This window comes from Phyllobates terribilis, unplaced genomic scaffold (genome assembly GCF_046119375.1).
Source record: "Phyllobates terribilis strain yellow unplaced genomic scaffold, ASM4611937v1 Scaffold_2__4_contigs__length_985480577, whole genome shotgun sequence".
NCBI lineage: Eukaryota > Metazoa > Chordata > Amphibia > Anura > Dendrobatidae > Phyllobates > Phyllobates terribilis.
In genome coordinates, this window is record NW_027362762.1 from 84,935,979 (window position 1) to 84,951,798 (window position 15,820).

General features: G+C 42.6%; 1 protein-coding gene across 1 annotated transcript in view; it reads left to right on the forward strand.

The window, feature by feature from the left end:
- Positions 1 to 15,820, forward strand: part of MRE11 (MRE11 homolog, double strand break repair nuclease) — a 242,404-nt gene that overhangs the window by 52,418 nt on the left and 174,166 nt on the right. Inside the window, exons 7-8 of the mRNA XM_073662176.1 lie at positions 3,423 to 3,537; positions 4,778 to 4,963. Coding sequence (XP_073518277.1) covers positions 3,423 to 3,537; positions 4,778 to 4,963 — 301 coding nt within the window. The remainder of the gene's footprint in view (positions 1 to 3,422; positions 3,538 to 4,777; positions 4,964 to 15,820) is intronic.

Here is a 15,820-nt window from a genome sequence, read left to right on the forward strand (position 1 = left end):
CTCGCCGCCGGGTGTCAGCACATTAACCCCCCAGCATTGCGAGAGCAGGCAAAGGTAAGAGAGCCCCTCTTACCTTGGATCGGAGATCCCGTGCTGTGTGTGCAGGGTCCCGATCGTTGCCATGGTGACCCGATGTCGTCCCGATCGTTGCCATGGTGACCCGATGTCATCATGACGACATCCGGGTCACCAGGCATCAGGAAGTAAGATAGATTGTGCACTGCGCATAATCTAACTTGTGCCTGCAGGGCTGACAGCCTGCATAGCACAGGGATGCTTCTGCATCCCTATGCTATGCAAGTGGTCAGCCCGCAAAAAATGAAAGTCCCATAGTGGGACAAAGATTAAAAGTGTCAGAAAGTGAAAAAAATTTGTAAAAATATATATATATATATATAAAAAAAATATATATATATATATACTGTATCCATAAATAAATATTATTATGAAAAAAACAACAAAATACAATAAAACGACCTGACCTATAAAACTGTCACACTAGTTAACCCCTTCAGTAAACACGGTGAAAAAAATAAAATAAAATAAAAAACAAAGCAAAAAACGATGCTTTATCATCATACGCCAAACAAAAAATGGAATAAAACGTGATCAAAAAGACGGATGTAAATAAAAATGGTACCGCTGAAAACGTCATCTTGTCCCCCAAAAAACAAGCCACCATACAGCTCCATCAGCCGAAAAATAAAAAAGTTATAGCTCTCGGAATAAAACGATGCAAAATTTTTTTTTTATCTCTACAAAATAGTTTTTATTGTGTAAAAGCGCCAAAACAAATAAAAATCAATATAAATCTAGTACCGTTGTAAATGTACTGACTCGAAGAATAACGCAGCATTATCAATTTTACCACATGCGAAACGGTATAAAAACAAAAAAAAAACTAAATTCCTGAATTGTTGGTTTTTGTTTATTCTGCCTTCCAAAAATCTGAATAGAAAGCGATCAAAAAATGTCACGTGCCTGAAAATGGTACCAATAAAAACGTCAACTTGTCCTGCAAAAAACAAACCCTTAAATGCCGAAATATGGAAACATGGTTGCAAAAACTAATCTTTACAAAAAAAAAGCGTCTTTTAGTGCGTGACAGCTGCCAAACATAAAAACCCGATATAAATCTGGCATTGCTGTAATCGCACCGACCCAAAGAATAAAGTCGTCCAATCACTTATACCGCATGAGGAACGGCGTAAAAAATAAACTCTAAGGTTAGATTTATGGTTAGGCTTAGGGTAGGGTTAGGACAAGGGTTGTGTTGGGGTTAAAGTTGTGATAGGGTTAGTGTTAGGGTTGGGGTTAGTGTTAGGTTTGTGTTGGTGTTGGGAACTTTTCAAAAGTAAAGAAAAAAAATGATAATGATATGGTGACTAGTGTTGAGCGCAAGTGCTCGCTACTTGAGTTTGCATCGGGTGCTCGGGTATGCACTGAGTATTGCGGGTGCTCAAGTGACATGTTCGAGTCCCCGCCCCGCATGTTTCACAGCTGTTATACAGCCAAAAAAACACACGGGAAATGCCTGCCATGCACAGGCAATCCCCGCATGATTTTTTTTGGGTGTCTAATAACCGTGAAACATGCGGGGCGGGGACTTGAGCATGTCACTCGAGCACCCACGATACTCAGTGCATACCCGAGTACCCGATGCAAACTCAAGTTTATGCTCAAAACTAAAGACAACTTATTCAATATGATGACCTAATGTTATCAAATTCTGTGTCGTACCTCTGGGTTCAAAATGTTCACTATATCCTTTGATAAAATTCTTGAGGGTCTAGTTTTTAAAATGGTGTCACTTGTGGGGGGTTTCCACTATTTAGGCACATCAGGGGGCTCTGCAAACGCAACATGGAGTCCGCTCTCAATTCCAGCCAAATTTGCGTTCAAAAAGTCACACATTGCTCCTTCCCTTCCGAGCCCTGCCGTGCGCCCAAACACTGTATTTTCCCCACATATGGGGTATCGGCGTACTGAGGAGAAATTGCACAACAGTTTTTGGGATCCATTTTCTCCTCTTACCCTTGTGAAAATAAATCATTTGGAGCTAAAAAATTATTTTTGTGGAAAAAGTTTGATTTTTTTATTTTCACGGCTCTACGTTAAAAACTTCTGCGAAGCACCTGGAGTTCAGTGTGCTCACCACACATTTAGATAAGTTCATAGAGGGGTCTGGTTTCTACTGTTTAGGCACATCAGGGGCTCCCCAAACGCGACATGGCATCCGCTAATTAGTCAAGCAAATTTTACATTCAAAAAGTCAAATGGCGCTCCTTCCCTTCCGAGCCCTGCCGTGTGCCCGCCCAAACAGTGTTTTTCCTCCACATATGGGGTATCTGCGTGCTCAGGAGAAATTGCACAACAAATTTTGGGGTCCATTTTTTCCTGTTACCCTTGCAAAAATAATAATTTGGGTCTAAAGTAAAATTTTTGTGAAAAAATGTTAAATGTTAACTGTTTTCTTCCACATTCCAAAAATTCATGTGAAGCACGTGAAGGGTTAATAAACTTCTTGAATGTGGTTTTGAGCACCTTGAGGGGTGCAGTTTTTATAATGGTGTCACTTTTGGGTATTTTCTGTCATATAGGTCCCTCAAAGACACTTCAAATGTGATGTGGTCCCTAAAAAAAAATGGTTTTGTAAATTTTGTTGGAAAAATGAGAAATCGCTGGTCAACTTTTAACCCTTCTAACGTCCTAACAAAAAAAAATTGTGGTTCCAAAATTGTGCTGATGTAAAGTAGACATGTGGGAAATGTTATTTATTAACTCTTTTGTGTGACATATCTCTCTGATTTAAGGGCATGAAAATTCAAAGTTTGAAAATTGCAAAATTTTCAACATTTTTGCCAAATTTCCAATTTTTTCACAAATAAACGCAAGTGATATCAAAGAAATTTTACCACTATCATGAAGTACAATATGTCACGAAAAAACGATCTCAGAATCAGGGGGATCCGTTGAAGCGTTCCAGAGTAATTACCTCTTAAAGTGACAGTGGTCAGAATTGTAAAAATTGGCCTGGTCATTAACGTGCAAACCACCCGCGGGGGTAAAGGGGTTAATATTCTGCTGAGGATTTGGAGCTTTGTTTTTAGAGCCCCGCACAGCTTTACAATTCTGTTAAGAAATGATTTAGTACACAAAATGTTTTTTAAGGCTGACATTCACACCATGTTCTGGTTCTTGCACTTACAGTACCTTCTGTTTCTCCCACAGCTGGTTGTACGCCACTTTAGGCTGAGATCAGCAGCACCGTTCACTGTATTTTGCGATACTTGTTTCTGTCGCTGTTATAATGAGAAATAACAGCGTATTACCATAATCCGCCGGCGTCCTGCTGCTCCATATTTACGTTCTCGTCATCAGTTCTGTCTCGTGATCTGCCGCTCCGCTTTGTCTCCCCGCAGGGTCCATTCCAGATGAAAGACTTTATAGAATGTTTGTTAACAAACAAGTTACCATGTTACGCCCCCGGGAGGAGGAATCCAGTTGGTTCAACTTGTTTGTGATTCATCAGAACAGGTACGGTCCTCCGGCAGATCCTCCTGATACGGCCTGGACGTCTGATCTGTGTCAAGGAAGTTCTTCAAATAAGAGTTCAAGGAAATATTCCACGATGCTCCAGGCCATTTGTAAATTATTCTCATGATTATCTTTTTAACAAGGATTCTTAAATGGTCACAGTCGTATGAACAAAATTTCCATAAATCAATAGTACGAGCGAATATAAGACACTTTGTAATATGTCTTACCAGAGAAATCTGCTTCTTTCTCCACTTATGATCCACTTTTCATCACACCTCCATCCTAAACATGTAATTCAGTTTGAAAATTCGCTGAAATCCCTCTTGGTCAAAGTAAGATGGACTGAGGGGTCAGATTACTGCTGCCTATTAACATCTATAGAGAAGGTAGGGGGAGATGGAAGGAAAGGTCACGCAGCACAGTGAGAAAACAGGTTGATTATATTGCTGGATCATGAGCTGGATTCGCAGCTACACTGCTCAGTACTGCTGCATAATGTCCTCCATGTTGCTTCTAAATATGTGCTGCTCTATATAGATGATGGGGGGAGAAGGAAGGAAAGAGCACTCATCACACAGAGAAAACAGGGTGACTATATTGCTGGATTATGAGCTGGTTTCACAGCTACACTGCTCAGTACTGCTGCATAATGTCCTCCATGTTGCTTCTAAATGTGTGCTGCATAGAGACAGGAGAGCAGGAATCCTTCATGTCTTGTGTGTGCTGTGTATGGAAGACATCATAGCAGCTAGTTTCCACCCAACTGGAAATTAGCTATAGAGCCTGTAGAGGGGAAAATAATGAGAAAATGCAGGATACAAGTTTTGTAATGGCCTGAAATAGTGATGTTCATCATGTACACACATGAAGACCTATTTAGAAAAGTTACCTGAAATGATAGGCCATGCATGCTTTAAAGCCACCTATCAGTCTCCTCACTCTGACATGCCAAGCCTGGCATGTCACTCCCCACAAGGAGAAACGTTATCCCTTAGATCCCATCCATAAACTGAAAACCCATCCTATCAGTGCCTACAGACACAGACGTAGGGAGCAGCCGGGACATGTGAGGTCGGGCATCTCCGAATCTGATACAGACAGTCATGTACCGCACTCGGCTGGCCCCATTAGTCCCCTAGATATGGGGGAGTGGTCATGGATGACCGTACTGCTCCGTGTCATTTGTATGATAACCGCTTTATTCATTCTATTTTTTTATACGTTTTTTTTTTTTCAGGAGTAAACACGGGGCCACAAATTACATCCCTGAGCAGTTTCTGGATGACTTTTTGGATTTGGTCATTTGGGGCCATGAACATGAGTGTAAGATAGCGCCGGTGAGGAACGAGCAGCAGCTCTTCTATGTGTCGCAGCCCGGGAGCTCTGTGGCCACATCCCTGTCCCCCGGAGAGGCAGTGAAGAAGTACGTCCATGATGTTTCATCTCATTTGATTGATAAGTAATAATTGTTGTTATGTAGTTAATGGCCGGTGTCGTAAACGTACGGCCCAAGCGTGCCTCAGGTACAGCGCTTTTAGCCGCAGCATCCACATTGGGCGTCAGCTGTAACATGGAGCTAGCGCTCCCGCAAGAGAAACGGACATGTTACAGGTTGTAAAAACGCCTCGCGGGTCAGCTTATGCAGTGTAAAAAAAAGAAGCACAGCGGGCACGAGATTTCTATAAATCCCATCCACTTTGCGGGAAGGGTAAGACGCTGCGTTTTTTGCTCAGCAGAAATACATTGCATCAGAAAGTTATCATGGGAACTTACAGATTTTAAAGACTCCTCTATTGTCCCATCCTTAAGGGGTTAAAATAAAATAGTAAATATATGTCTCTGATTGCTGCATAATTTGTCTGGTGATAAAAAAGTGTATCAGATGGATGATGGTGACATCTTATGGGTCAATGTACAAAAAATATCTGATAAAACTGCAAATGTGCTGACAAGCTCCGCCCTCAGAGTTCACTGCCCCGCCTTGTATGCATCACCCGCCTACTTATCATAACCACCCCCCACCTTTTTTTTTTCCTTTCAGAAATTAAGATTGTAGTGTCAGAATTTGCACACTCGGTGTCTGTTCTTCAGGGAAACCTCCCACTTTGCTTCCTAGATATAATCCTAGGAGAGGATGTAGAATGGCGACACACTAGTAATGCATGTGTGACATGTACAATTCTACTTAGCCGTGTGTAATCTGTAGTTGTCACTGAATCTGCTCCATGCTTCTCTATGGATGATAGAAGGCTATTATCAGCCACTCTTCCCGCTCCCTCCCTGCAGTGGGCTGGAGTTTGCACAGTCTATGGCCCCTCCGGTACGGCGCGCAGACTGTGGCCCTTCCTGTACGGCGCGCAGACTGCGGCCCTTCCTGTACGGTGCGCAGACAGGCTGCGGCCCCTTTTGCACGGCGCGCAGGCTGCGGCCCCTTTTGTACGGCGCGCAGGCTGCGGCCCCTTTTGTACGGCGCGCAGGCTGCGGCCCCTTTTGTACGGCGCGCAGGCTGCGGCCCCTTTTGTACGGCGCGCAGGCTGCGGCCCCTTTTGTACGGCGCGCAGGCTGCGGCCCCTTTTGTACGGCGCGCAGACTGCGGGCCCCTCCTGTACGGCGCGCAGACTGCGGCCCCTCCTGTACGGCGCGCAGACTGCGGCCCCTCCTGTACGGCGCGCAGACTGCGGCCCCTCCTGTACGGCGCGCAGACTGCGGCCCCTCCTGTACGGCGCGCAGACTGCGGCCCCTCCAGTACGGCGCGCAGACTGCGGCCCCTCCAGTACGGCGCACAGTCTGATCATTACGCGGGCTATTTAATCCTGCTCCTTGCTCAGTCCTTTGCTGTTTATTTCAGTGCTATAGTGGTGAGTGGTGCTAGCAGTAGGCTTTGCTATCTTTTCAGGGGTTTTCTCATTTCCTCTCTTTGTCTCACTTCCTGGGGTTCTTGCAGAGGTACTCACCTGGTCCTTGACTAGGCACCAGCCGTGTCACTAGACGCCAGCTGTCCGGCGACAGTGGGCCTGGGAAGGGCTCTGCCAAAGTCCCCCTTCCATTTAATGGGAGCTGGGTGAAGAGTATTCCCGGCTCTCAAGGGCTCGCCTAGCTGAGCAGCTTGTGACAGATGCTTCTGTGACTGCACTTTTGCTGGTTTGGTGTCAGTCTTGCTTGGGTCTCTCTGCACAGCGCATAACACCTCTTCGGCGCTCAGTCCGCGGCCTCTCCTGTGCGGCGCTCAGTCCGCGGCCTCTCCTGTGCGGCGCGGAGACCGCGGCCTCGCCTGTGCGGCGCTCAGTCCACGGCCTCGCCTGTGCGGCGCTCAGTCCGCGGCCTCTCCTGGGCGGCGCTCAGTCCGCGGCCTCTCCTGGGCGGCGCTCAGTCCGCGGCCTCTCCTGGGCGGCGCTCAGTGCGCGGCCTCTCCTGGGCGGCGCTCAGTGCGCGGCCTCTCCTGGGCGGCGCTCAGTCCGCGGCCTCTCCTGTGCGGCGTGCAGACCGCGGCCTCTCCTGCTGAAATAAAAGAACACTATGTTAGAGGGTTGTGTGTACAGTAAATGTGACTAAATCCAGGTTTTTTTTTTTCCTATAATATAATCCTATCTATTTTTTTGCATTTTAACTTTTTCACTAAAATAAAACTTTTTTTCTTCTCCTGGCAAAATAATAGAGACATATTGCTGTCAGATTGGCGTAACGCTTCGCTGTCACTACCAGCCGAGCCTCCCATGTACTCGCCGCTGAGCCTGAGGCTGGAGCGTTGTGCAGAAGCGGCCTCCTTGGATACATCATTAACAAGATATTCCATTCTTATTTTGTTATTTTGGAAGCTGTTTTCACATAAAGACGTCCATTAGGCATTAAGGGGGTTTCTAGATTTCGGAACATTATGTCTTATTGCTAGCGAGTTCCTAACTGTCATGAATCCTAAAAATCCTGTAAATGAAGGGGACGCGGAGCCGGTTCAGAATTCTTTTTTGCCCCCAGAGCAGCGCTCGGAGCCACCTCCTATGCTTGGGACTGTATCCATTTAAGTGAATGGAGCATATTTACATTTCAAGAGAGCTGTAACTTTTTTAGGTTTTTCCATTGATGGAGCAGTGTAAGGGCTTTTTTTTTCCTTTTGTGTCCTTAGCTAACTATTTTTATTGATACCATCTTGGGGTTGATACTAGATTTTGATAGCTTTTTATTAAATTTTCTGACTTTTCGATTTTTTTTTGTCTTTGACATGTAACATACGGTTTAAATCCTTTTATATTTTGATAGACAGGACTTTTACATACATGTTAATGCCAAATATAATATAATAAATATATTTTAGTTTTGAACTAGAAAAATGTGTGTGTCGGGGGGAGGGGCGCGGAATTAAACTTCTATATATATATTTTTTAAAACTATTTTTTTTATTTTCCTTAAGAGACGTGGACTTGTGATTGATTGCTCTTTTTATATACTACAATACTATGTTGCATCATGTAGTGAAACCCAAGCATTATATACCGTTGTCAGAGATTGACGGCGGCATCTAAATGGTTATAGAAGAGTGATACCAGGCAGATACCAGCTGTATAACACAGCCATCACCAGCCCGGTATGGTGTCGGCTCAGTTCCAGGAGATACAGTCATGGCTGAAAGTGTTGGTCACCCTGGAATTATTTCAGAAAATGAAGTATTTCCCAGAAACATATTGCAGTTACACATGTTTTGTTATGCACGTGTTTATTTCCTTTGTATGTATTGGAACAACAAAAAATAATTAGAAAAAAAGGCATATTGGACATAATTTCAAACAAAACCTCAAATATGGGCTGGACAAAATTGTTAGAACCTTTCCAAAATTGTGGGTAAACAACCTTGTTTCAAGTATGTGATGCTCCTTTAAACTCACATGTGGCAAGTAACAGGTGTGAGCAATATGAAAATCATAAATGAAACCAGATAAAAAGGGGAAAAGTTTACTCAGTCTTTGCATTGTGTGTGCCACACTAAGCTTGGAGAACAGAAAGAGGAGAAGAGGACTGTTTGAGGACTTTCCCAGCAAAAATCAAATTAATGACGAGTGGCGACGTTCGCTTCTCCACAAATCTTTCTCCAGCTTATGCGTCTTCATGAATCTTGAGTGTCTGACTCCAGCACGTCATCTTGTTCACGCTAGTTTTGATGAATCGGGCCCCTAGACTCTAAATAGAGAGCCAGGGCGTATGCTCCATTCCAGCCCTTTTGGCTACAGTCGTGCCATCTGGTGATCGGTTAGGCTCCATCTCAATCTAAAAGTCGTCACCTATCCAGTGAATAGATGACAACTTTCTTAGACCAGAATACCCTTTCAAAGAGAAACTTTTGCTTGATTTTTTTTTAACCCGATTGAGCACATCCTCTAATTGCCGCGACTTCACTGATTCTAGAACAGTTTTTCTTTTTCTTCTGTGCCTCTCCGTTCCAAAGTTATGCCGTCCCAGAAATAAAGATGTCAAGTTTTCCTTCAAGCAAGTGGGCGTGTACCACAGAAATTCTTTGTGGGCGTTTGCTTTTTCTCCTCTGAATCTGACCAATCAAAACCCAGCCCCGCCCACAAGGAACTTGGTTGAAGGGAAAGTTTGTACCATTATTACCGGAGGGCATAACTTTGGAATGGAGGGGCACAGAAGAAAAAGAAAAACTGTTCCAGAATCAGCAGAACATGTAATTGGAGAAGAAACCAAATTCCAGTGAAAAGTCTTCTTTGTCCTTGTTTTGATCAGCAAAGTAGTCATGATGAGGACGCACATTTTTCCAAACTTCCCTTCAGTCGTTCCATTAGAAAATGCAGCAGTCCCTCTCTTACCCGCCCGATATGGCTGATACCAGGGAACAATGGATAACATTTTACTGACACAGTAGATAGAAATAAAATAGACTGAAGGTTTAGTGTCTCTTGAAGGCAATGAAAAAGGAATCGTTTCCACTTGGATGCAGTCGAGTCGTAAGGAGTAAATACATTACACAGCAGCTGTACAGTATTTAATATTGCATGCGCAGGATTTGCATACTTGTCAAAAATAGAAACCAATTTCATGCACTGAAGCTCCGCATCGACAACTTCCCGTTTTGTTCATCCTGCTATTTTTTAGTGTGTAATGCTGTAAAATGTTTTTATACACGGGTAGGTGATACATTTTTCAGCTTGTCACAAATCCAAACACTGGGAAAGACAAGTGCTTTAAAGGGGTCGTCCAGACATATGATATATAATGTCATCAATATCAGATCTATGGGGGTCCTCCACCTAGGACCCTCATTAATCGGCTGTTAATAGCACCCACCAGGTGTACATTTTGTACAGAGATTGCAGCTTCTTGCCCAGGAACGTTGATCTCGGACAGTCTGATCAGCTTATTGTCAAGGGACTTTTCTAGCAAAAAAGGATTGTTTTTTTAAAACTCTACTTGTTCTCCTTCTTTTGTATATTTGTGATATCCCCTTGAAATCATACCAAATTTTCATCTTGAGAGAATTACATTAAGGAGTATTTCCATCTCCAAGATCCTATCCCAATATGTAGTAGCTGTAATAATAATAGCAAATACCTCCAATTAGAAATGTAGTATAGTTCTTCTGATTTGCTATGTCTCTCATCTGGCTAAAAAGAATCCCATCATAGAAAAGTAAAAACGTTAACATTTAGATCAAAATGCAGGTAAAAACAAAAAAATGATGCATACTTAAGTGCTGCTTCCCTGCATTTTTAATGGAAATGGAATAAAAGAAGATTTTATTACATCAGTGTGCCACCTCGCTTTTTTCATGTATGAATTGTGACTTACTTTGTTTCTGGAGGGAGTTGCACCTGATGGTAAGATTGATTGCTCCAGCTGATGAGGTCGAGCTTCTGGAGTCTCTGCACAAGGACTGAGTCGCTGTAGTGCTGGTTGCCTGTGCATTTGTTTTTGTTATTGTGTTTCCATCTGTTCTATACATTGCAGTTTGCTGTTATAATAACAAAGTATTCACCTTCAGGGTCTTCACTTGTCCTGTTGAATAGACACATATCTGTAATAGCAAGAGAATTGTCCATCACTTGGAGTGGTCCTAGTAAAAGCAGGCTGGCCACAGCACTGGACTAGTCTTCTCAAATTTTTTGGTCCCTGTCATAGAAAATATTAAAAATCCCTCTCTCACCCCAAACCACTTGTCTTCTCCCCTCCCCTATCCATTATGGTGTAAGGATGGGAAATAGCCATGTAAAAAGCTACTTCTAAGTACAATAGCAGTGTACACGAGAAGTGACAAACTTAATTATCCAGGTTATTTACCATGTGAACGAAATCCCCTGGTAGAACAAAGATGAGGAAGATGTCCATTGTACCCAGTAATAAGAACGTGTGAAGAGTAGGACACCTGAAAGAGATAGGTACTATCAAAGGGACATTCACATTTGCATGTTCCTTACATCGGCCAGACTCTGAGGCACCGAAAGGAAATATGGAATAGCGGAATTTCTGTAATTCCGATTCTGATAGGACATATATTTTTAGTCGCAGGGCTAATTGGGGAACGGTATGCATATTTTTTCATATCTGTGAGCCCTGCCGGTGAGCTGTAATGCAACAGTGAAGAGATAACTGACAGCAGCCATGTCATATTTGATCTTTAAGGAGAGGTAAAATCCCAATAAAAATATAGCATCACTTGCTAACTTCTGCGAGGAGATATCACAGAAATTAGAGATTTAATAAATCCATGAAGGGCGGAGACCAGCCCACATGAGGTTATCACAGGGGAATGTGTGGGCAGTGCCCAATTTGGCATAAAAAAGTCAAGCCGAATATTCATCTGCGCTCATGCTGGGCGATACATATTTTCATGTAAGCAAGTGACCACATTCCATAACGGCCAAATCGGAGTGCTCTCCTCCGGCTCAACTGAATCGTCTCTGCGATCGGTATAGTAAGTTCTTATGTTAAAACCTTTTTATTTTCTGTAACTGTATATGCTATATTGTTTGTCCCCTTTGTAAAATCTTTTGGAGATTTTTTCATAAACACTGCTTCCCTTTGGATTAAATATAAAATTTAATAGTTCTGTTTCTTTTGCTCTGTAATCGTGCCTCCCCTTAAACCATATACGCTACCAGAAAGCAGGCGTCCAATCAGGCCTGTATTGTTTTTTTAATAGTTAAAAAATGAAACTGATTAGTGGCAGCGAATAATCTTCTTGGGTTATTGTGAAGTAGCAGCGATCGTACGAGAGTGTATACATATATTCCATGTGTTGGAAGGTGGTGTGTACGCTGTACGCTCACTGTTTGCTTGCTGATAACTACTTAGTGAGAACAGCCTGCGGCCTCCTATATTGATCGTCGGCCAATCGTGCAATTGTCCAGACGATAGGGGGCAGCAGAGAGCTGTTTACTTCAAAGATCACAGTGGGTTGCCTCTGTGAGTAATCGTGATCCTGTGAATCTCTGACAGTCCCCGACTAGATCTGTAAAGTGTATTTTTTCTGAATCTCTTTGGTATGAAAACATATCTGGCTGCAATCGTGTAGCCATGCTCTGAGTCATGTTGCCTATAGTTTGGGCAGCATAAATCAGGTGACAGGTTCACGTTAAAGGGTTATTCCCAAAATCACAATGTGGTCTTACAATGTCTACCTATATTTTTTAATTTGTGCCAAAAATAATCTTTTAAAACCTGCTCCGTTTGCAAAAATCACCATCCCCAAAGGATATTCCAGGCGCTATTTACCCTCCTTCTGAACTGTTCCATTCTATTTCCTCTGCTCCAGGTCGATCATGCGCGGAGCATTGTCTCTCTTTTGGCTTCCTGCATATCTCTGCTTTGGGATGTGTCTAGATTGGAGCTTCTACTACAAGGGATGATGCCACAGAAAGGAGCTGAGCCTCCTTCATTACAGTGCACAGCTATCTTCCTGGGGGCTGAGAGGAGAGATACACTGCAGGATGGGGCTCCATATAGTGGGGACAAAAAGAGGATATACTGCCGGAGGGGGCTGTAAACAGGGGCTGAGAGGAAAGATATATTCTAGAATTGGGCTATGTATATAGGGGCTGAAATTAATTGGGCTGTGTTTGTTGCCTGCTGAAAAACCAGTGATGTGAATCTACAAATGCTGCTATATTGATGCATATGATGGCAAAAGATAAAATGTCAGGCAGGGCTCTGTACAGGAGCAAAGAGTGCACAGAAGTATAAGTTGAATTCTACAATTAGATTAGCTTGATAAATACTCTGGCAGGTGAGGCTAGTCAGGAACACAGACGAGATGGGAGAGGCGTCTGCAGCATTGAGGAGAAGTAAGGTGCTGCTGGGATATTAAGTTTTGGCAGATAAGACTAGGACCACCCATTCAGCTATGTGAAGCGTGATACACCGAGAGGCAGATCGAGATGAAAAAAAGACACATAAGGTACAAGAAAGATATGTTGCGCTTAGTCTGTATATTAACAGTAAGTATGCATTTACTGTGGTTTCTGAAAAATAACGCAAACCCTTTAATGGGGTTCTTCAAGAATGTAATAAAATCTCTAGTCAGGATGGGCTGCAGTCTGAATAAACACTGCTCCTGACACCTGTATCTCAACTGACAGTAGTGCTTTATTATAAGTAAATGTACTGGTGAGGTGCAAAAGAAGGGCTGTCACAGGAGAAGACATAAATGTTCTCCTTTACTGATGTGCAGGGAAGCCTGAGGCCGGAGAAAAAAAATCCTTTGTGCTCAGTTAGCCGAGGATAAGATTTATTTCTTCTCCTGTCACTTCCCTTCTCCACCACCTCACCAGTATGTGTGTTCACGATACAGCTCCTCTGTCAGTGTAGACACAGGTCTCGGGAGCGGTGTTTCTTCAGACTGCAGCCTATCCTGAAAACGTGACTAGGACAGGTTAACATTTGAATGACATGACGGGGGGTCATTTTATTACATTCTTGGAAAACCCCTTTAAAGGGTTATTGCCAGAATCACATTGTTTTTCCACAAAGCACAGCTTTTATATAACAACTACATAATCCACATTAAATAAAAAAAAACCTCCTCGTGACCATCTACAGTTGTGGGCAAAAGGTTTGAGACTGACATAAATTTTGTTTTTCACAGTTCGCTGCTTAATTTTTTTTAGATCTTTTAGTAAGATATTTCTTTGGTTACTGAAGTACTATTGTCAGCATTTCATAAGTTTTCAAACTTTTATTGACAAATTCATCAAGTTTATGTAAAGTCTTGATAGTTACAGTGTTGACCCTTATTTTTCAACACTTCTGTCCTTCGCCCTCACAGTTGGATATCAGCTTCTGGGTCAAAATATTGACTAATGACCGCCCGTTCTTGTCTAATCAGTGCTCCAAGTTTATCACAATTTCTGTGTTTTTTTTGTCCATCCACATTTTGAGAATTCACCACACGTTCTCAGTGGGATTGAGATCTGGGGAGTTTCCTAGTCATGGACCCAAAATTTCAGTGTTTTTTTCACCGAGCCACTTGGTTATCTCTTTTCCCTTGTGCCGTGGTCTCGATCATGCTGTAAAACGAATTGCTCATCACCACATTGCTCCTGGACGATGGGAGAACTTGCTCTTGGAGGATGTCTAGATCCCAATCCTTACTCATGGCAGTGTTCCTAGGCAAAATTGTGAGTGAACCCCCTCCATGGAGGAAAAGCCCCCACCCATGAATGGTCTTAGGATGCTTTACTCCCGTGCCTGATTGATCGACAGGACTTACTAGTGAGTGCAATTTCAATAATAGCTTCCAGATTAGTGCATTCTTACAGTGGCATGTAAAAGTTTGGGCACCCGTGGTCAAAATTAATGTCATTGTGAACAGTTAGGTTAGTTGAAGATGAAATGATCTCTAAAAGGCCTAAAATTAAAGATGACACATTTCATTTGTATTTTAGGCAAAATAATATATTTATTTTCATCTTTTACATTTTAAAAATTACAAAAAGGAAAATGGGCCGATGCAAAAGTTTGTGCACTCTGCATGGTTAGTACCTAGTAGCGCCCCCTTTTGAAAGTATCACAGCTTGTAAACGCTTTTTGTAGCCAAAAAAAGAGTCTTCAATTCTTGTTTGAGGGATTTTCATCCATTTTTCCTTGGAAAATTCTTCCAGTTCTGTGAGGTTCCTGGGTTGTCTTGCATGCACTGCTATTTTGAAGTCTAGCCACAGATTTTCAATGATGTTCAGATCAGGGGACTGTGAGGGCCATTGTAAAACCTTCAGCTTGTGCCTTTTGAAGTAGTCTATTGTGGATTTTGACATGTGTTTAGTATCATTATCCATTTGTAGAAGCCAACTTCCACTTCTTTACAGATGGTGTTATGTTTGCATTAAGAATTTGTTGAAATTTCATTGAATTCATTCTTCCCTCTACCCGTAAAATATTCCAAGTGACGTTGGCTGCAACACAACCTCAAAGCATAATTAATCCACCCCCATGCTTAATGGTTGGCGAGATGTTCTTTTCCTGAAATTCTGTGCCGTTTTTTCTCCACATATAACTTTGGTCATTGTGGCCGAAGAGTTCTATTTTAACCTCGTCAGTCCACAGGACTTGTTTCCAAAATGCATCAGGCTTGTTTAGATGTTCTTTTGCATACTTCTGACGCTGAATTTTATGGTGAGGATGCAGGAGAGGCTTTCTTCTGATGACTCTTCCATGAAGGCTGTATTTGTGCAGGTGTCTTTGAATAGTAGAACAATGTACCACAACTCCAGAGTCTGCTAAATCTTTCTGAAGGTCTTTTTCAGTCAAGCGGGGGTTCTGATTTGCCTCTCTAGCAATCCTTCGAGCAGCTCTCACTAAAATTTTGCTTGGTCTTCCAGACCTTATCTTGACCTCCGCTGTTTCCGTTAACTGCCATTTCTTAAGTACATTTCAAACTGAGGAAAGGACAACTTTCCCACCGCAGCTGCAGCTCCAGTGGTCCCCTGGAGTCTCTGTTTAATTTTCTATTATGCTAATGTTATGTATTTCCAATTATTAGCTTCTGAAATTTTGTGATGTACGAGTTAGCAGCACCCCTGAGGCTAACCATTGGCTTATGTTAGTCTATTTTTTTTATTATTCTTGTTTTATTTGTGTTTTGTCAAAAGACTGAAAATTGTCATGGTAGAGAATGGGTTAGGGTACTTCGGTCATGTCAATTTGCATTACTGAGCTCACTTCAAAACCTATTTTTCTTAATTCTTTGAAACTTTAGGATTCTCTCTCCTTGATTTTTTCACCACCCACACGTACTAAAAGCTGAAAATCTTTCACAGAGGAGGAATATTAGATCACTTCCAGTAGT